Source organism: Crocuta crocuta, unplaced genomic scaffold, assembly GCF_008692635.1.
Source record: "Crocuta crocuta isolate KB4526 unplaced genomic scaffold, BGI_CrCroc_1.0 scaffold463, whole genome shotgun sequence".
Lineage (NCBI taxonomy): Eukaryota > Metazoa > Chordata > Mammalia > Carnivora > Hyaenidae > Crocuta > Crocuta crocuta.
The window spans coordinates 956,426-978,522 of NW_027527929.1; the positions used below are offsets into that span (position 1 = coordinate 956,426).

At 41.3% G+C, this 22,097-nt stretch overlaps 1 protein-coding gene across 1 annotated transcript in view; it reads left to right on the plus strand.

The window, feature by feature from the left end:
* The window catches only part of SFMBT1 (Scm like with four mbt domains 1), a 127,174-nt gene that overhangs the window by 101,035 nt on the left and 4,042 nt on the right, over positions 1-22,097 (plus strand). Inside the window, exons 9-17 of the mRNA XM_077749550.1 lie at positions 1,450-1,600; positions 3,929-4,011; positions 8,424-8,550; positions 9,576-9,689; positions 10,692-10,734; positions 12,249-12,313; positions 17,087-17,226; positions 17,975-18,084; positions 18,816-18,991. Coding sequence (XP_077605676.1) covers positions 1,450-1,600; positions 3,929-4,011; positions 8,424-8,550; positions 9,576-9,689; positions 10,692-10,734; positions 12,249-12,313; positions 17,087-17,226; positions 17,975-18,084; positions 18,816-18,991 — 1,009 coding nt within the window. The remainder of the gene's footprint in view (positions 1-1,449; positions 1,601-3,928; positions 4,012-8,423; positions 8,551-9,575; positions 9,690-10,691; positions 10,735-12,248; positions 12,314-17,086; positions 17,227-17,974; positions 18,085-18,815; positions 18,992-22,097) is intronic.

Sequence of the window (22,097 nt, forward strand, 5' to 3'; positions counted from 1 at the left end):
CAGCTCTCTTGGTAAGAATTCCTGTCAGGGTGACTGGTTTAGGAAAGTGGTAGTGTTTTGATCTTTAGGCTCTACTGATCTGAGCCATGTTTTTCCTAAGCTGTGAGGCTAGAATGACTTTTGTGCATATTCTGTATTTGTACCGTCCAGGTCTCTGTGGCCCATTCCTTCTTCTGGGCCGGGTCACCCCAGCTAACCAAAGCTCGGGTGCCAGAGTCATGGGGCATGGTCTTGGGAGCAGGGCTTGCTGTGCACTAGAGGGGGCTTCACATGCCAGGCAGCTTACAGGGTCTGAGAAGTATGGGCACAGGCATCGGTGTTGGTGTCCACCCAGGTGCACGGCTCACTGGGTGAGGGATGTTGGGGGAGCAGGTGGTCCATGGCATGAGATCTGCCCAGGATTGCTCCAGCCTGGAGTCCAGACTCAGACTTCAGTCTTTCAGAAGGTTGACCAAAGTAAGGCTCTGGTTGAGAGTAACCACAGGAGCTGGGCAGGTTATCAGGCCCTGGTTACTCAATTACTGGAACTGAGGCCCAAGAGAAGGGGTTAGTTCAAGACTGCAGCAGAAGCCCATTTACCCAGAGTAGAACCAGAAGACTAGCATGACTAGTGCAGAAGTTGCTTGGATGCTGAATTGTTTGATAGGTTGAGATTTAAATTGTTTAGCTTTAGGAGAGGATTATTTTTAGAACAGGAAGGGATCCTCAACCTACAGTGGGGTCAGAAGGCCCAATCTGGAGTCTAAAGGGCTGTGGGGTGGCCAGGAGCCAGAGAAGGTTAATAAAACCTTTTAGGCATTTGAAACTCGGCTAGGATCCAAAAATCTAATATTCAAGTGTGGCCAGCTCTTCACTAAACTTAAACTAAATTTTGTTTGGAGCCCAAGCAAACTTAGATTTGAGCCCAGGTTCTGCTGCTGCTTTGCTGGGCAAAATGGGACAAGTTATTTAACTTCTTTTTAAATCCAGCTTCCTTATCTACAAAATGAGGTTGATAATGGTACCTACCTTATTAAGTTGTAAGGAAGATTAAAACTGAATTGATGTGTGCAAAGCATTTAATTAAAACAGTGGCTGAGGGTGCCTGGGTGGCTTAGTCGGCTCACGTTATGATCTCACAATTTATGAGTTCAAGCCCTATATTGGGCTCTGTGCTGACAGCTCAGAGCCTGGACTCTGCTTCAGATTCTGTGTCTCCCTTTCTGCCCCTTCCCCGCTCGAGCTCTGTCTTTCTCTCAAAAATGAATAAACATTAAAAAAACAAAACAGAAAAATAGTGCTTGACACGAAGGTAACATTTATTGAGTGCTTAGTGTTATTACTCATACCCACCGTGGCTGTAAAGTTTTATAATGTTTGTCCTTGCTGAGGAATGACAACGTGTGTATGTGTGTGTATACATACACATAAAATCATTTGTCTGTGTTGTCTGTTCAATTATACGTACAGGTTTTTGATGAGAAGTACTTCCTGGTGGAAATGGATGATTTGCGCCCAGAGAATCATGCACGGCGATGTTTTGTGTGTCATGCTGACAGTCCTGGTCTTTTCCCTGTGCAGTGGAGTCTGAAGAATGGTTTACACATTAGCCCCCCTCCTGGTATGTAGCTGGTCTTTTCTGAAATGTCCATCAGGGGTTTCTTTTTGAAATGGCATTTATCAGATGGCATCACCTGGATCTTTGTGCTCTCTCTCTGTCTCTGTCTCTCTCTGTCCCCTCATGCTCCAATGTCCTTAAAATTTTTGGGTCCCAAAACAAGTATAAGTGAAGGCCTTGATTCCATGTATTTACATATTTGCAAGTTTTAAGTTAAGCTAAATGATTAAGTCAAGTATGTTCTGTCTGCCTACCTTGACAAATATATCTTCGTAACACCTGGAGTCCCCTGCAGGTTCCTGGTCGGCCCCTCCTGCGTGTGTCGTGAGGGCACAGAGGAGTGAGAGTAGGACGCGCAGGGAGTGTCAGCTGGGAGCTGGCAGAGGAGGGAAGACCTCAGAACCAGAACTGGGAGGCAGGCGGCAGGTGTCAGATGACTTTTAGGTTTCTGGGCATCCCCCTGGAGTGAGGCTCTTCAGACTTGAGAGGGAGATTTATAATTAAGAGTAGGGCTCAGAGAGGCTGTAGGTAGGAAACCAGCAACTCATTTTCCTGGTGTTTGCAACTTTGCAAAATATCTTTGATCCTTTAATCAATGCTCTTAAATATGACTTTGTTGAGCTTGACTGAAATTTTTATTCATTCTAGCATATAATATCTGGACGTGTTAAATGTTCATCTGCTTTTTCTATTAGCATATCAGATTTCTTGATTGGAAGTCTATGGAAATCTATGTATCCTTTATAGTAGACTTGTGGTAAATACAGCTTCACTTCCCAAACGGTGAGTGCTAGAACACTGAGCTGGAATCGCTCTTGTGTGTTAACAAGAGTCAGAAACTCAGAATCTTTTGCTGTTTATTCAGCCTTCATTTATCCACAAAACATTTATGGAATGTTTGTTATGAGCCAGGTATTGGGCTGGTCTGTCACTGGGGAGACACAAGTGAGTACGATGGTTCCTTCAAGGAGCAAGTAGGTGAAACAGTAATGGGGCCTCCCAGGTTCTCTCATCAGTGAACAGACAGTGGGCACACCTGCCTGGTGGTGGTGGCAGAGGGGGACACGCCTACAGGAGGAAGTTCTTGCTTTGCTGGAAGACTCTGGACATTCCAAGTTATTTATCTTACCTGGTGCCTTTGTGTGAAAAGGAAAAAAACCATTATTAAAGACATAGGAGCTTTCAGCTCTGTTACAGACAACTCACCTGTCTTTGTAAGTAGGAGGAAAGTAGTGGGTTATATAACTGAAAATGGCAACTAATTTGCTGTGAGGAATAGAGGTGGAGGCAGAGGGGGAGCGCGGTGCTAGTGTGAGTTGAGCAGAGGAGGGACCACAGGGGCTGTGTGGCTATATGGTGGTGTGGTATGGTAGCCTGCTGTGTGCTCAGCTCTGCGCGGCAGAGAGCCAGTCCAAAACGATGAGGCAATTGGGCAGATGGTGTTGCCGGGGCATCAGGTCTCAGAGGCTTCTACCAAGAAGCATGGTGGACTTAAGCAGGCAAGTAAGCTCAACTGTTTTCTTCTGAAATGAATTCATGATTCAGGTTACAAGATGGTGTTGCAATTCTGTAGAACATGAATCTGAAAACAGTGCTGAGACTTTTATGTCAGGAGTGGCTAAGACGTGTAAGGACGTAGCTTCATAAGAGAAAAAAGATTATTTGCTCTCCCTTCTTTTAAAGCCTAAGTTGGAATAGAATGGATAGTAAAACTGAATTTATTAGTACAAATCAAATCCAGTCATAACTGTCTTAAATTCTTTTGGTAAACTGCCAGCAGCTAATCATATAAAATATTATTGAAAATAAATGCCTAATTTGAAACTTGAAAGTTTAAAAATTTATTCAAAGAGGTGCGCCTGGGTGGCTCAGTTTGTTAAGCCTTGTGCTCTTGATTTCGGCTGAGTTCATGATCTCACGGTTCATGAGATGGAGACTCACACAGGGTGCTGTGCTGACAGCAAGGAACCTGCTTGGGATTCTCTCTCCCTTTCTGTCTCTGCTTCTCCCTGCACCTCTCTCTCTCTCTCTCTCTCTCTCTCTCTCTCTCTCACGCTCTCACGCTCTCACGCTCTCAAAATAAATAAATAAACCTGAAAACAAAATTTTTAAAGTTTATTCAAAGAATTTTATTGTATTGCTATAGTTTGACCAAAGTTGCTCTGTTTTACAGCATGACTGACGCTTTTGATTTATTGGGTGTTTTTCCTCCTCCCTAAGAAGAGCAAAGTCCTCACATTAGCCGATGAGAAGTTGTGGGTGGGCGCCTGGCAGAATGGAACAGCCGGGCAGGCGTGTGTGGTACGAATCTGCTCTTCTGTTCTTGCCTAGGCTTCCCAGGCCAGGACTTTGACTGGGCTGACTACCTCAAACAGTGTGGTGCCGAAGCTGCTCCGCAGAGGTGCTTCCCTCCGGTGAGAACCCCGCTCCCCCCATCGCTATGCTTCGGGGCCGCCAGGCTCGGCTGCTTCGTATTCATTCCCCTCGCTCAGCTCCAATAAGCATCTCATTGATTGTAATACAGTGGTCCAAGGAAAATTCATTCACTGTGGAAGTTAATTTGTTAATTTAATTAGTTTGTAAAGTTTCTCAGGTTTTTTTGTTAGCTGAAATCGTGAATTTTTTTAGTTCGTAATTATTTTTGCTTGCTTAAAAATATGAAAAAGTGCTGCCTAAGTGGAAAGAAATGGTTAAACTTATTTAAAAATACTTCTATGAAAATATTACATGTGTATCGTTTACAATGCCAAATAGCAGTAAAAAGCTTACAGCATAAAACAATAGGTCCCTGCTCTATCCCTTTGCATGGTCTCCCTTCCCGGGAGTATTCGCTCACATTGTTCTCACTGTTATTCTCATATTTATACTTAAATCATTTTCAAAATAGTATGCTGCCGTCTTATGAGTCATTAATTTTAGACATGTCTATGTTATGGTAAGTGAACACTTAACTATTTTATATTACCTTTCTCTTCTGTCTTACCCACCTCTTTCTTCCTACAATTTTTGGTTAAATCTGAATTGATTATATACACTATGATATGTATTCAGGTATTATTCACAGCTGAGCACTGCAGTATTTTATGGTTTTCTCTTTTTTATTTATCCTCAAGTTAATAATTGTCTTATTTTTTATGGCTCAATTTTCTCCGTTTCTCTTGGTAGTTGTAACTTCTCCTGTTTCTACAAAGGCAATCACATCAGGAAATCTGTCATCCTCCCTTCCTGCCCCACCTTTATGAAACTTACAGTTTATTTGAGGGGTGGAGGAAACATTACATATGCAGAAATTCCCTTACCTGACTCTGTCATTGAAAGTCATCTAAATCAGAGAGTCATCCTTTGATGAAGCAGTCTATTTTACCTTAAGATGTATAAATCTGCATGCATGTGCTAATCTTTTGGTAAGGCTTTTCCCTTGCATATGAACTGTCATCTAGTGTTTCCTTGAGTCTTTTCCTAATATATACGTAACATATACCCTATATACCCATAGACATAACATGCATCCTAGGATTTTTAGTACAATGAGAACTCTGATACTTTGAAACAATATGAATGCAAATTTCTTCTCAATTTTTCATTACTTTTCCTTTTCCCCATCCTTTCATACTTGTCTTGCCCACCCATTTTGGCAGCAGTTTTCCAGTTATTCCCATGTATTATTCTCAGTAGCAGCTATAGCTATGTTTGTGTGTGGTGGAGGAAGGCAGCTGTCTCACTCATAGGAGCCCAGGAGGACCAAGAAAAGGCTCTGCAACCAGCCACTCATGCCGGCGTCTCTGGTTCTGCCGTTAGCACACGTTGCTTTCGCTCCATCCATCTCAGGGGCGGGCCCTGACTGAGAGGACTGTGAGAGGCACGGGCGTTTGTGCCTGGGTCCTAGCTCCATGTTTAGAGCCAGAGGCTCACATTGCCACCCTGTAGCATTTTTCAGCAGTCTCTTTGGTCCATCTAGACCTGTGTATATTTTTTCTAGTTAAAGTTATTTCTTTGTATTTTAGGGTAGAAGGGTTAAAATACAAGATGTTCTCTAGACATGTTCTCTATTCCTCATGTCCATGACCACTTAGATACCCTGATGTAGGAACTTTGTCATTTCTTTTTTGTTGTTGTTTTTAATTTTGTTTTAATGTATGGGAGAGAGAGAGAGAGAGCCAGAGCTTGAGCAGGGGAAGAGCAGAGAGACAGGGAGACACAGAATTCAAAGCAGGCTCCAGATTCTGAATTGTCAGCACAGAGCCCCATGTGGGGCTCTAACTCAAAGTCACAAACTGCAAGATCATGACCTGATCCAAAGTTGGATGCTTAACCAGCTGAGCTACCCAGGTGCCCTGGAACTTTGTCATTTCTAAGATTTTTCCGAGACACATCCCTCTTAGCAACCTTCATTCTCTCTCTTTCTTTGGACAGGTTGCTCACCAGGCTTGCCATAAAATTTTAATCCTGGGAACTGCCCATCAGTGTCACCCAGGGATTTGAGATTCCTGTTTTATATGTCTAATGGCCTCCTCCCTCTTTCTTGGTTTATTCCCTTGTTTGGTTGGAGTCTATCTCCCAGTAGCTTCCTGAAATGGAATACAGGAGAGGTAAATTTTTGTAGTCTTTGCATGTTTGAAAAGGTCTTCATTCTCTTAACTTGACTGATAGTTTGGCTCAATGTGGAATTTTATGTCAGAAGTTACTTTACCACAGAATTTTGAAAACACCATTGAGTTATTTTCTACCTTTCTACCAGTGTAGCTATCAAGGGGTTGATACCTATCTTTATTCTTGATCTTTCATAGATGTCCTGCCTTTTAGTCCCTCCCCTCCCTGGGGGAGTTATAGAATCTCTTTGTCACCATGTTTCATAGCTAAGCCATGGCATGGCCTGTCTTCATTCACTTGCTGGGTTCTCAGTGAGCACATTCTCTGTAGATCCTTGTTCCTCTGTGCTGGGAAGTTCTCTTGAATCTCTTCTTTGATTTCCTTCCTTTCATTTTCTCTCTTCTCTTTTTCTGGAATTTCTTTTATTTGTATATTAGCCCTCTGGGTCAGATCTCTACTTTTCTTACCTTTTTCTCCTGTTTTCTGTTTCTTAGTCTTTTTGCTTTGCTTGATGAAAGATTTCCTAAACTTTATCTTTCAGTCCTTCTTTAGAGTTTAAAATTTTTAATATCACATTTTGTTTTTTTTTTTTTATTTTCCAGAACTATTTCTGTTCCCTGAATATTTATTTTTAATGGCATACTATTCTTGTTTTAAGGATGTGATAGTTTTTCTTATCACTCAGGGGATGTTAATTACCCCTGCCTTTTGAGAAATTTTCTTCTTGCATAAGAAGTTTTCTCCGTGTTGCTTGTTTTGTCTATTTTGATCCCTAGCTTTCATATTTTTAGATATCTGGTAATGCTTGGTGGTTTGCTCGTGTTTAAGAATGGGGGACTAATCACTGGGTGTTATGTGGAAACTAATTTGACAATAAACTATTTGTAAAAAAAAAAAAAAAATGGGGGACTAAAAAAAGATAAAGCTGATTGGAAGTTCTGAGCATGTGGGTGGCGCTTGTCAACCCTAAAGTTCTCTTTAGGTTGGGGTCTGGCTGGCCATTTTCTGGGGACTCCTAACATATCTTCATGTGTTTTTTCCTGGGCTTCTCATATTACCGTAAGAAGTCTTTTCCAGTCCTTGCCTGGAGGGTAGAGATGAGGGCTGGACCTCTCAGTATCCCACATGCAAACCCTTGTTTTGGGTGCTGCCTGCATGCCCTCAGAGGTTCCTGTCCTCCTGCCCAGGGGTCTTGTGTCCTGTCTTCTCTGAATGACAAATCTCATTTTATATACAGGAAGGAATGGGATAGTTGCCGTGGGGTGTGGAGACATGGCCTAAGTGCTTCTTAAATGTTTTCAACAAATTAGTTATACATACTGTTCTGAATTTTAACTTCTTTATTTTAAATTTTTTTTTATTGTTTTATTTATTTCTGAGAGAGAGAGAGACATTGTAAGCAGGGGAGGGTCAGAGGGAGATACAGAATCTGAAACAGGCTCCAGGTTCTGAGCTGGCAGCACAGAGCCTGATGCGGGGCTCGAACCCACAAACCACAAGATCATGACCTGAGCCGAAGTCAGACGCTTAATCGACTGAGCCACCCAGGCACCCCTAAATTTTAACTTCTAAAATGCTGCTGTTGTCTCCTGTTAAATCCATCCTATAGATTTATGTAAAAAAACAAAACAAAACAAAAACCCCACTTTAGTATTAGTGTCAGAAGGAAGAGAGAACAATCAAATACGGAAGTTCAGTTTTCCATTTTGACCTAAAAGTTGAAAATTTTCAAAACGCATATTTTCCATCTGTTCATAAGCATTATTTATCCTGACTGACTTTTATGAAATATACAGAAATAGGAACCAGGCAGCTGATTGTGTGATAAAGCCCTTGGTGGGGAGGGAAGCAAACCAGCAGTGGGTGAGAGCCAGTTGGTTCAGGGCACAGAGCCTTAGGTACTTTATTTATTTATTGAAAACTCATAATAACCTAGTGAGATAATGTTCTCAAGGTCATCTGACAGATGATTAAACTCAGGCAAAAAGAGGTTCCACAGCTTGAGTGAGGTCACACAGGTAGCAGTGAGATGGTTATACCTGACCTTAGAAACCATACTGCTTATAACATCAAAAGAGACAGACATTTTTCCTTTGCTTCTTTAAGAAACAAAGCAAAATACATTTATAGCTTTAAGTGTTACTCTAGGGTTAAATAATACTTGGAACAAGTCTCTCAGATGAGTACATGAGTTAATACTGAGTATGTGTTTGGATTTGATTCATGTATTTTCTAGTCAATTGCTGAGCATGAATTTAAGGAGAATATGAAGCTTGAGGCAGTGAACCCTCTTCTCCCAGAAGAAGTGTGCGTTGCCACCATTACTGCAGTGAGAGGCTCCTACGTATGGCTCCAGCTGGAGGGTAAGTGCCACATCCCTGAGAAGCCTTCCTGTGGCCCACTTTTCTGAGCCTTCCTGTTTACCCCTGTGATGTAACTGGTTAGACTTAATCAATTAGCTAATAAATAGGGGCTTTGCTACAAGTCAGAGACTTGTAATTTGAAATGCAAATTCTTAGCTAAAAATTTACCTTCCTGTCCTTGAGTTTCAAATTTTAAGAAATGAATGTAAATAAAAAGCTTTCACTTCAGATTCTCCTATTTTCTTCAAGGGAAAGTATAAGTCAAGTGGCATATGTTTTGATGTCACAGAATATATGAGCTTGAGCATTCACACATAGCTTATTTATGAGATAATATTTTGTTTGCTCTAACCGATAGAATCAAAAAGTATGTAAAATAGAAAAGACCTACTAAAAGTAACATTCAATGATTGGACAGGTTTGTGGCTGGAGAGCATTAAGCAAGTACCCAGCTGCAGTTAGTGAATATGGCCTGGGTTTCTTTCTTGTTTGGCTATGAAACAGTCAGACTGGGTACCTACTGTTTCCAGTTTGTAGATCTGACATTTAATGCAGATGTCAAAGATGGTGTTTAATACAGACTTTTATGCAACCCCTGCTGGGCAACCTCACTTCCTAATTGGAATCCACTGCTCTGCCTGGCTTGTTCCCAAGTACCAGAACCAGTGTTCTCATTGTGTAGAGCTGCCACTGTTGCCTTTTGTTTCCCAGTTATTTCATGGAATTGAATGTATTTGTCCATCTGAATGATATTACTGGTAGTTCCAGTTGCTTATTTGTTGGTCTGTAACTAGGGGTCATTCTGTGTATTCACTCCCCACTTTCATTTTTATACAGCTATGTATAGAGCATAGTTTACCTTTTTTTCTTAATGTTTGTTACACATGAAAAAGTATGACTTCTGTGTAAAAGGAACTTACTGAAAGACTTTGTGTCTGCATTATTGCAACAGTAGACTGTTGTCCAGGAAGTAGTTTATGAAGAAGGCTATTTAATGGTCTAAAAAATTTTTTTAATTTGAACAGGTTCTAAGAAGCCTATACCTGAATGTATTTTGAGTGTGGAATCCATGGATATATTTCCTTTGGGCTGGTGTGAAACCAATGGCCATCCCCTCAGTGCCCCTCGCCGAGCACGAGGTAGCTGTCTGTTTCTGGGCCAGAGGGTTGATTGTTAAGTAATCTGTCATGTGGCTGCCACCAATTAGGATGAAGCTGGACGTTTCAGAGAAAAGCAAAGTGGTGTTCTGGTTGTTTATTCCTATGTAGGACATCACTTATTACAACCTGTCTGGTTTGTCTTAACGGTTTCTGTGGGTCAGGAATGTGGACACGACTTAGCTGGGTGCTTTGGATCCAGGCCCCGCATGAGCCTGCAGCCGGGGTGTCAGTCATCTCCGGACTCAAGGCAGCGAGGCTCTGCCACCAACTGTACTCAGATGATTGTTAACAAGATTCACTTACTCATGGCTTTTGCACTGAGAGCCTCAGGTCCTCACTGGCGATCGGTGGGAGTCTTCCCTCAGTTTCTTGCCATCTGGGCCTCTTTGTAGGGGAGCCCACAGCAGAGCAGCTAGCTTCCATCAGAACCAGCTGGGGAAGAGGGCAAGGTTGAGGAGGGTGGAAGCCAGGGTGTTTTTGTAACCGAACCTTAACAATGACATCCCACCCCATAAAGTTCATTTATTTTTGAGAGAGAGAGAGAGAGAGCGAGAGCGCGCTGTGAGCACTCCCGAGCAGGGGAGAGGGGCAGATAGAAAGGGAGAGACAGAGTCTACGGCCATACCACCCTGAACGCGCCCGATCTCGTCTGATCTTGGAAGCTAAGCAGGGTCGGGCCTGGTTAGTACTTGGATGGGAGAAAGGGAGAGACAGAACCTTTTCCTGTGTAAAAAATATTCATAGGAGTCAACTGACTTGGGAGCCTTGAAAATATTATTTTTGGTCTTTGTGTAAAGATTCCTTCTACCCAGAAAATGTGCCTCAGTCTAGATATTCAGACATATCAGCACTTAATTCATAATACTAGTTAAATATACATGCAACCGGGTTTTTTAATGTATTATTATTAGCTTAATACATATATAAACTTGTCCTTTGTTTATTTTTCTTGACATTTATAGTTTTGTTTTCTTCCTACAGTACAGAAACAGAGGAAAATTGCAGTGGTTCAACCAGAAAAACAGTAAGTAATAGAATAGTATAACAGTATGTTTAAATAATTGACATTTGAAAATCAGAATATCTAGAAAAAGAAATCACTGTTTCAGAGAGTATATCTTATATGTTATTTTCTCAGGTGGAAGCATAATTCTTTAATTCAGCTTTTGTTAGATTACATACTTTTCCTTACAGCACATGCATTTTCTAAAATGGCATCATATACAGAAGGGTAAAATGCCTTCTCAAGATGTTCCCCCAGTTGGGTCTTCTTTGTCTTTTAAAGCCTGAAGACATTTGAATAAGAGAAGAAATAGAATCTCTGTGCTATTATTTGTTAAGGAAGAGCAAAAATTATAAATTAGGATATGATTTGTCACAGTGAAAAAAACCCTGAGGTGGAAGGCAGCAGCTGTGTAAGAAAAGGTACACTGGGGTGCCTTTGCGTCCCATTGAGAAACCCTTTGTAGCATACCCCCATACACAGCTTTTGGGAGACATTTAATTAGTGGGGCCTTAAAAATATATGTATAGGCATATATTTCCAGATACCGGGTTTTCAAGTCTCTGTTAGTTTTCTCAAGCCGCCATAACATGATGCCATGGACTGGCTCAAACAACAGAAATTTATTTTCTCCCAGTTCTGCAGGCTGGGAAGTCCGAGATCAAAGTGCCAGCCCGATTCCGATCCTGGCTTGGCTCTCCCTACAGACTGCCAGCTTCCCCTGCGTCCTCACGTGGCAGCACCAGCTGGAAGGGAGAGCCAGCCCTCCTCGATCAGAGTCATGCTGTTATTTACCTCATAAGAGCTCTATCTCCAGACACAGTCACAATGGGGCTAAGGGACACAACAGATGAATTTTAAGGGGACACAATTCAGGCGATAGCAGATTTTCTGTAAGTTATGGCTGTTTTTGTGGCTGTGTGAGTAATAAAATGGACAGCAAAAGTGGAGAGAAAGGCCACAGACTTCAGTCCCAGGCAGAGAAGTGAGATAGCAGCGTCAAAAATCTGGCCTTGGACATCTTGACTTAGTTGTCAAGATGGATCCAGAGTTTTAGTCAGGAAATATTCCCAAAAAGATAAATTAGCCTTTTTCATTGATTGGTGAATATAGAATAATTCTCTGATTTTCAAAACATAATTTGTTTTTAATTTTGAAACTGATAAAAGAAGAAAACAGACCCTTACAAGGAATGTTTTTGTCCTTTGACTATTGAAAAAAAATGGAACAACTTACTTATGGTTTGAGAATCCCAGAAGGAATTGTATAATTTGTTGTTCACATGAATGAAAGAAAGTTGATTTCAATATGCAGTATTACAGCACTGTCTACAGACTGTCTTTTGGCTCATTAAACCATGTACATAGTTTTAAAAACAATTGTTAAAAAAAAAAGTCTGAGCAGGGAAGCACCTTCTGTTATACATTTTGCAATCTGCCACGTTTGCTTTCTTCTTAGATCTGAAGGAAACTAACCCTTAAACTTTACTGACCATAGGGATTATCTCACTGTTTTGTTGTGTTATATTGACCCAGAATACCATCCTCCAGGACTGTCCATGAAGGTCTGAAGAATCAGGAGCTGAACTCCACAGACTCAGGTAGAAGTATATGCAGTCTTACGGAAGAGAGGACCTCTAGTTTCTTGTAATGGCTGTATTTTAAACAGTTCATTTGATTTATAGGATGTAGCGTCATACTTTTTTTAAGATTTTAATTAATTTATGTCTTAAGTTTATTTGTTTTGAGAGAGAGAGAGAGAGTGAACATGAGTGGGGGAGGGGCAGAGACAGGGAGAGACAGAATCCCAAGCAGGCTCCATGTTCCACGCTGAGCCTGACTTGGGGCTCAATCTCACCGCTATGAGGTCATGGTCTGAGCCAAAATCAAGAATTGGCGCTTAACCAACTGAGCCACCCAGGCACTCCAAGATCTTATTTTTAAGTAATTGCTACACCCAGCCTGGTGCTTGAACTCACAACCCTGCGATCAAGAGTTGCACGCTTTACTGAATGAGCCAGCTAGGTGCCCCCAGAATGTAGCTTCCAAGAGGGGTCTCTCTCTTTTTTTTTTTTTAAGTTTATTTATTTATTTTGCAAGAGTGAAAGAGGGGCAGAGAGAGAGCATCATAGGCAGGCTCTGCACTGTCAGTGCAGAGCGAGCTNGACACTTAACCAACTGAGCCACCGAGGAGCCCCTGTAGAGGGTTCTATTTTAGTTTAGTTTAGTTTTGAGAGAAAGAGCGTGAGCAGGGGAGGGGCAGAAAGAGAGGGAGACACCGAATCTGAAGCAGGCTCTAGGCTCTTAGCTGTCTGCACAGAGCCCGACACAGGGCTCAAACTCACAAACCTTGAGATCCTGATCTGAGCTAAAGTTGAACATTAACATTACTGAGCCACCCAAGGCACCCACGTGCCCCAAGGGTTCTTTTAATTGTGACTTTAAAGGCTTGTAATTGTCCAAGGTGTATCTAGTTTAATAACTGTCTCTAAGATGATATTTCTGTCCATTTATGACTATTCTCTAGTAATCATTTGGGTGCCAAGGTCTCTGGAGGTCAATATTCTCATCCCTGAGTTTAGAGAAAGAACCAGAGGCTTTTCAGGCAGTGAGCTTTCTTAAGCTGTGTGGTTGGGAGGTAGATGTTTATTGTTCTTTAAACCTTTTTTGTGATACACATTGTGTGTATATATTTCACAATTAAAAAACAGTACTGGAAAAACAGATTGTCCCAGAGGCAATGCCTGATAAATGAAACAATTTTGCTGGAGGCCAAAGCCTGTTGTCAGGGGGTCTCTCCCTGGAATTGTTCTTGGCTCAACCTCTGCTGGTTGTATGCGTAGCATCTTGGCTGTGTGTATTCTAGCACAGATTATGCATTGGATGGTATTTAGTAAATGCTTAGAAAAGAAAAGAAATCAAAGCTCAAAGAGGCCACACAGCTTTATGAATATAGATGGGTCAAAAATATAACTTGGATCTTTCTTCATTCAAAACACAGACTTTTGTCTTTTCCACCCACTGCCTTCTCATTATGTCACTTACACATAAAAAAGTAATTAACTTTAGTATAATAACCACTTTACAATGCTTGCTTACTTTTATTTCCTTATAGCTCCTTATAAGACTTTTCCCTCTGTTTAACAGACCTGGTGATAGTGGCACCATTGTTTTATTCATATTTAAAAAAATTTTTTTTAATGTCTGTTTATTTTTGAGAGGGAGGCAGAGAGAGAGAGAGAGAGACTGAGCATGAGTGGTGGAGGGGCAGAGAGAGAGGGAGACACAGAATCCAAAGCAGGCTCCAGGCTCTGAGCTGTCAGCACAGAGCCTGACGTGGGGCTCAAACTTGTGAACCGTGAGATCATGACCTGAGCTGAAGTTGGATGCTTAACCGACTGAGCCACCCAGGCACCTGTATTCATAATATTAAAGGGAATGTGTTAAATCTTTCTCTATTATATAGGTGACTGGCTTGTAACTGCTAAAGAAGTTCCCTTCTACTTCTGGTTTTCTAGGAACCTTGGTCATAAACACATGTTCACAGTTCACAAAATAATTTTTCCTTAGCCTTGGATGATCATATGATTTTTATGTCTAAGCTTATTAATGTAGTGCATTTCAGTGATAGATTTTTTTTTTCCTAATGTTGGATCATCCTTATATTGCTTGCTAGGGTAACTCTTATTTGATCATAATGGTATCTTTTGAGTACCCAGTACAATAGCATTAGTAAATATCTTTTTTAAAATTACCCATTTTTTATTGAGATGTAAGTGACATATAACATATTAGTTTTAGCAGTGCAACATAGTGATATGATATTTACATATATTACAAAATGATCAACACAGAAAGTCTAGTTAATACCACATAGTTATACATTTTTTTTCTTGTGATGAGAACTTTTAAGATCTCTCTTAGCAACATTCAAATGTACAATACATGGGATTATTACTACACTCACCATGCTGCACATTACATCCCCAGGACTTATTTATATTTTATAATGGGAGGTTTGTACCTTTTGACCACCTTCATCCATTTCACCCACTCCCTGCCCCTGCTCTGGCAACCACCAGACTGTTCTCTGTATCTGTGAGTTGTGGTCTTGTTGTTGTTGTTTAGATCCCACATGTAAGTGATATCATATGATATTTGTTTGAATTAGTCTGTCTGAATTAGTTCACTTAGGGAGTGAACTCTGGGTCTGTTCATGATGTCACAAATGGCAGGACTTCCTTTTTTTTATGTTTTTTTTGTTTTTATTTTGAGAGAGAGAGTGTATGCATGGGAGCAGGGAAGGGATAGAGAGAGAGAGAGGGAGAGAATCTCAAGTAGGCTCTACACTGTCAGCACAGAGCCCGACGTGGGGCTCAATCATGATCTGAGCCGAAATCAAGAGTTGGCCGCTTAACCGACTAAGCCACCCAGGTGTCTCTGGACTTCTTTTTTTTAAATGGTTGAATAATATTCCATTCTGTGTCCATTCATCTATCCATGGACACTTAGGTTGCTTTCATGTCTTGACTGTGGTAAATAGAGCTGCACCGAACATGGCAATGGTAGGTGCAGATGCCCTTTCAAGTTAGTATTTTTGTTTCCTTCAGATAAATTCCACCCAAAGTGGAATTGCTGGATCATATGATAATCCTATTTTTAACTTTTTGAGGAACCTCCATACTTCTTTCCGTATTGGCTGTACCAATTTACATTCTAATGGTGTACCAGTGTTCTCTTTTCTCCATCACCTTGCCAACACTTGTTATTTTTATTTTTTTAAGATTATATTTTTAAGTAATTTCTACACCCATCATGGAGCTTGAACTTACAACCCCAAGATCAAGAGTTCCATGCTCTACAGACTGGGGCCCGATGCCCCAACACTTGTTATTTCTTATCTTTTTGATAATAGCCATTCTAACAGGTGTGAGGTGGTATCTCGTTGTGGTTTTGATTTGGTATCAAAAAGTAAGATAAATATAAAAATAAGGTAATGCTTTAATTTTGATGTATTACTGGCTATTCTAATGCCTACTGAAACTATAGGATTAAGACATTAATATTTCCCAAGTGACCTCAGCCATCTTCTTTTTGGTTTGTATTTTGTCATTGTTCTGGTTACCTTGGGAACAGTCAGACTGATGCTTGCATACAGGAGTCTCACTGGGCAGTGCTTTTTGGGAATAGCTCCAGGGTGCAGGAGGGTAGGGAAGCAGGATTGGGCAGAGGGAGACGTCGAGTTATAGTGCTGATGTAACAGAAGTTTCTTCCAGCCCACAAGGGAGTGTTTTAGCTGGGGTGGCCTCTTGGAGGCGTCCCTAATTGAGGGTAGTTCCCCTTTGGTCAGTTGTTGGAAGTGGACTGCTGCTCCCTGCCCGGTCACAAAGGGTGGGACCTTGGGCAGGGTGCCTCCTAGTGAGAGGGCAGGCAGGGGGTAATTCCAGGATGACTTAGAGCTGAAAGCCTAAGCTGCCTACACTGCCAGCAGCAGGGAGTGGACAGGCCTTATTCCTGCTGAGGGGCATGTGGGTGGTGTATAGTTCAGGTGAAAAAGTGGTCATAGACCTGCTGACCTCTGTGCCGAAGCTGCATCCTTTGTTCACAGGGAGCGTTGTGTGCTTCGGGGTCCTGTCAGCAGTGGGCACTGCTGTCAGTAGGGTGTCTCTCTGCTTTCTGTGGAGAGGAAGACTCTCTATAGTGTCTTTGAATCTCTCATAGTTATTAGTGGAATTGACAGCCATGATGAAGGAATAAAAAACATTACATTGAAGTATAGCAGACAAATAGTTGGAGAGGAGAGGGGTCTCCAGGCCCACTTATACCCCCACAGTACTTAAAGAACTTAGAGATGTGTTCATAGTACACTTTCACCCCTCTGAGGAGTCCCAGATGGGGGGGGGGGGGGGGGTNAACACTACCAACATGCTAGTTTGATGGGTTTTAAGGGGACAAACTGTAGTTCTGGAAAAGATTCACTATTACTGCCTAGAACTCTTCCAAAATGAATTATTGAATGAATAGCTGATCATCAAGAATCATCATGGGTTCTTAAAGTCAATCCTTCACTTCCGTTATTGATAGACATGTGGGGCTCTGGAACAGTGTTGCATTAACCCTGCAGATAATCGCAGGTAATTCGGGTCGGTGTTTGATTTGGGCAGAGGGATGAGCTCTATAATGGAGTTGTTGTAAGGATAAGGTATTACGAGGGCTCACTCAGACAACACGAAGCTTCAGAATATGTAATTTCTAACTTTATATAATGGTGGATATGTTGTCCCTCCCGCCCCCCGCCCCCCCCAGGAACCCAACTTTGGAAGCACAGAGTGGAAAATGACTCTTGTAAACATTTGTTTCTCTTCATTCCCCAGTTATGATCAATGGAAAATATTGCTGTCCAAAGATATACTTCAACCACCGTTGCTTCTCAGGGCCATATCTGAACAAAGGAAGAATCGCTGAGCTGCCTCAGTGTGTAGGACCTGGGAACTGTGTTCTGGTCCTCAGAGAGGTGAGGTTCTTGCCTTGGGCAAGAGAACTTGGGGGTTTCAAGGCAGCCTCAGAGACTCGTGCACACAAGGGTCCACACACCGTAAATGTGGCAATTCTGGGGTTACTGGAAGCAGCTCGCTCTTCTTATGAATTGTTCCACGAATCGGACACGTCATTACTTTTGCTAACGAGGGACCATCACCTAAGCAGTTCTCCACATACAACAGCAGGTTCACTTCTGTCAGCATAGACAGCTTTTTTGTCAGAGGCCACCTGGGAGCTGGGCAAGGATGAGTGGAGGCGTAGTCTGGGAGTCAGGCTGTGTGGCGCTCATGGGGACCATGAGACGGCTGCTCGCTGGCTGGACCTGCTGAGCTTTCCAGCCAGGTCGCTGCGCACTGTGCTCAACAGCTAGAAAGACTGTCGGGGTTTTTAGTCCATGGGGTGACGGGGCAGGGTCTGGGGAGGCCGAGCTTCTGTGTATACATGACTGGCAAAGCATTTAGAAGCATATGCCAGAGTAGTTTTTAATTCATGGTGCCTCTTTCTTCCTGACCATAATGTTTTGAATGTCTAAGAGGGTGTGGTTATTGTCTTATTTGCAGCTTTGGTCAGAAGTTATATCTTCAGTGTTTTGATTTCGTTAGGATATATTAATTAATATGATTAGAATTAATTTCCTAAATGACATTCTGGGGGATAGCAAGATTCTAATGGTCTGCTTTTCTCATTCAAACCCATATTTCTGCTTTAAAAACGGAGCACAGGTCCTCACTTTACTTATCAATGCAGCCTATAAACCCAGTCGTGTCCTCCGGGAGCTGCAGCTGGACAAAGACTCTGTGTGGCATGGATGTGGGGAGGTCCTAAAGGCCAAGTGAGTGCACTTTTCTATCCTTTATTCTTAGTTTGTCTTTAACAGGCCACAGAATCCCTTCTTGCATGAATAATGTTAGAATGGTTATGTTCCCTCCAACAGTTCTTCAGCTGTTTGTGGTGAACGACCAGGTTTGTTTTCTTTTTTAAGTTTCTATCCTATTGTGGGCCAGCACTGTTATAAAATATGGTAAAAATGAGTTGCAAGAAATAGGAAATTTAAAGGACATAGAATGCAAGAATAACTTTGTGTTTTTAGATTTAAGAGCCATGAAATTTCTTTTGCAAATTACTGTGAAAGTTTAAAAACACTTGCTCTTGTTTTCTGACCTGGTCTTGCCAGGCATGGATGGGGGACAGTTGGCAGGTCAACCTGGTCCATGACTACACTCTAAGGATCACTGCCCAAGGGTAAAGAAAGACTTCCTAGAAGTCACTTTGCTTTTAGTAGTTAGTGTAGAAGTACCTATTTGAAAACCTTAAAATGACGAACCAGAAACCAAGAGCCTTATTTGCTACTGTAAAAAATTCAACGCCTAGCTATCATAGCTACTTAGGTGATAAATTTTATTTAAGTCCAATATGCATAATCTCATATTCAGAATCTTCAAACTATAAAGGGCATAGACTCTTCTGAAAAGCAAAGATACTTTTCAGGTCTGTGAATGTATTTGATTTTTTCTGGGTAATCATTAGCCGAGTAAACTCTGTGTCTGGCATCTTCCATGGCAGATACAAAGGAAAGAGTTACCGGGCTACCGTTGAGGTAGTGAAGACAGCGGACCGAGTGACCGAGTTCTGCCGGCAAACCTGCATCAAACTGGAGTGCTGTCCTAATCTCTTCGGCCCACGGATGGTTCTGGACAAGTGTTCTGAGAACTGCTCTGTGCTTACAAAGACCAAATATAGTGAGTCCGGTTTTTCAAACTTGTTAACGGTAATAGCTGGCCATACGTTGTATCTTGGAAAGTTTTTATTCTGCAGACATTCACCTATAGCAGAGGTATACAAACTGTTTCTGTAAAGGGCCAGATAATGAATATTTTAGGGTGTTAGTCATATGGTCTGTGCTGCATATTGTTTGTTTTATTTTATTTTTACTTTTTAAAGAACACTTTTAAAGATGTAAAAGCCATTTTTAGCTTGAGGCCATGGGCCAGATTTGGCCCACAAGCTCAAGTTTGCTAACTTCCACATCCAGTATGTATATAAATTAGCTATTGCATTGAATAGGATATGTAATTCATTCATACAGTGTGCAAGTATTTATTATGTGTCCACTGTGTGCCACCACTGCCCTAGCACTGGGATTGGGATGCTACAGTAAAGAAAAAAATTCCTGTTCTCATTGAGTTTTCCTTTTAGTGTGAGAGACAGATAATAAACAAGTGAGCAAATAGAGATGGGTACCGTGGAGAAAAGTAAAGCAACTTAAGCAAGCAAAGTAGGGGTGTGAGGAAGGCTAGGAGGTGGGATGCTGTTCACAGATGGTTAGAGAGGTCTCCGTGCCAGATGACAAGCTGAAAAAAGCAAGAGAGCCAGCTGTGCAGACCGCAGGGTGAGAGTGCTCTGGGCAGGAGGTGCAGGAGCGTGCCTCCTGTCGGCCGGGAGCAGCACAGCAGCCTGGGCGGTTGGCAGGCATCAGTAACAGGAGAGGAGGTAGCTGCGGGCCTCACTCAGAACTGTCACAACACCCGTTCCCTCTCATTGCTTATCTTCTCCTGTGTGAAACTGCACCAAAAGAAAAAAAAGTAAAAAAGTCATACAAGAGGAACTTTCCAATTTGAAACCTTGTCACAGCATTGTTGCCCAAAGACAAAATTCTGATCCTATACTTCCATAAATTTTACAAGCCCTGATATCACTTGGGAGACCTAATACAGAGAAAGATTTTACCTTGTTAAATTTGAATATTTCTTTTAGGGACCTCTAATCCTGTGCCTCTTAAGCTTTATCATGCATGCAGATCAGTTGACAATCTTGTTTAAGTGAAAGTTCTGATTCAACAAGCCTGTGGGTACCTGGGATGTAAATGTGTCTGCTTTTCCAACGAGCTCCAAGACACTGTTGACGGTGCTGAGCTGAGGTCATTTAGCATGATGAGCTTGCTAATCACTGTTTGAATCACAAAATCATATAAGAGTCCAACCTTGTAGTTTCTATTTGTATGTGTTGGATTGTAAACTCTTTAAAGGCAAGGATTGTCTTAGCTCATGATTGTGTCAGATTCAACACTAAAGTTTAGCATATCGCAATTATTAATATCTAAGTGAAGTATACTGTTCTCTAAACACATGATGTCACTTTGAGCTTATGGAAAATATGTGGATTTTATTATGCTTTTCCTCTAAATTTATTTTTCATAATGATATAAGCCTAGACTTTGGAGAGAGTGTTTATAATTTTTCCCAGTTAGTAATTTGAGTAATATCAAATTGATTTATATACTTTAGAATTCATTTTTTTAAATTTTTTTTAAAGTTTTATTTATTTCTGAGAGAAGGAGAGAGAGAGACAGCATGAGCAGGAGAGGGTCAGAGAGAGAGGGAGACACAGAATCTGAAGCAGGCTCCAGGCTCTGAGCTAGCTGCCAGCACAGAGCTCGACGCAGGGCTTGAACCCACGAACCGTGAGATCAGGACCTGAGCCGAAGTCGGACGCTTAACCGACTGAGCCACCCAGGTGCCCCTAGAATTCATTTTTTACAAAAAATTACATTCTACTTTGTTATTATTTTAATATGTATCATATATATATATTTTTTAATATTTTTATTTATTTCTAGGAGAGAGAGAGAGACAGCGTGAGCAGGGGAGGATCAGAGAGAGAGGGAGATACAGACTCTGAAATAGGCTCCAGGCTCTGAGCTGGCAGTCAGCACAGAGCCCGACGCGGGGCTCGAACCCACAAACCGCGAGATCGTGACCTAAGCAAAAGTCGGACGATTAACCGACTAAGCCACCCAGGTGCCCCTGTATCATATATATATTTAGAGCTAGAATACATATGGTTCATTTTTGGAATTGTCTTTATATTCTAAAATTTATATGAAAACCCACAGGATCTAGAATAGCCAAAACAATCCTGAAAAAGAATAAAGTTGGGGAACTTAACTCTGACTTCAAGTTTTACCATAACAGTAGTGGGGTATTGATTAAATAGTTACACGCAGTGATGGGACAAAACATAGGACCCACACATAGACCCAAATTTATGTGGTTATATGATTTTCAGCCAAGATAAAAAACATAACAGGGAAAGGAAATTCAACACATGGCACTGGTACAATTAAGATTTCCAAATCAGAAAAACAAGAACAAAACTCCTTGGCTCCTACCTCACTGTATTTGAAAACTAATTCAAGGTATATCACAGACCTAATGTAAAAAGCTAAAACTATAAAGTTTCTAGAAGAAAACAAGATAGCCTCAAGATCCTGGGGTAAGCAAAGATTTCTTAGATTGGACATAGAATGCACTAACATGAAGGAAAAAAATCACCAAAATTAAAAACTTCTCAGAGAATTCCTCTCCAGAATACAGTAAGTACTCTCACAGCTCAGTAATAAGAGAAGTATGACAGCCACAGAGAGCTGGTAGTTGTATGACACTGTGAGTATGCTAAATACTACTGAATTGTACATTTGAACACAGGTTAATTGTATGTTATGTAACTTTTACCTCAATTTTTTAAAAATCAAAAAGAAAAAGAAAATGTTCTGGAATTAGATAGTGGTGTTTGTTGCACAACATACTGAAGAGTGTACTTTAAAAACCACTGAATGTGTACACTGTAAAATGATGAATTTTATATCATGAATTAGATCTCAATAAAAAAAGAAACAAAGAGAAAAACATTTTAAAAATGAATAAAAGACTTGAATAGGCACTTCACAAAGAGATACACACATGGCCAATAAGCACATGAAAACGCGCCAGTACCATTAGTCCAGGGAGATGCAGAATTGATCTATTATGAGAAATTACTGCCCATCCAATAAATTGGCTAAAATGA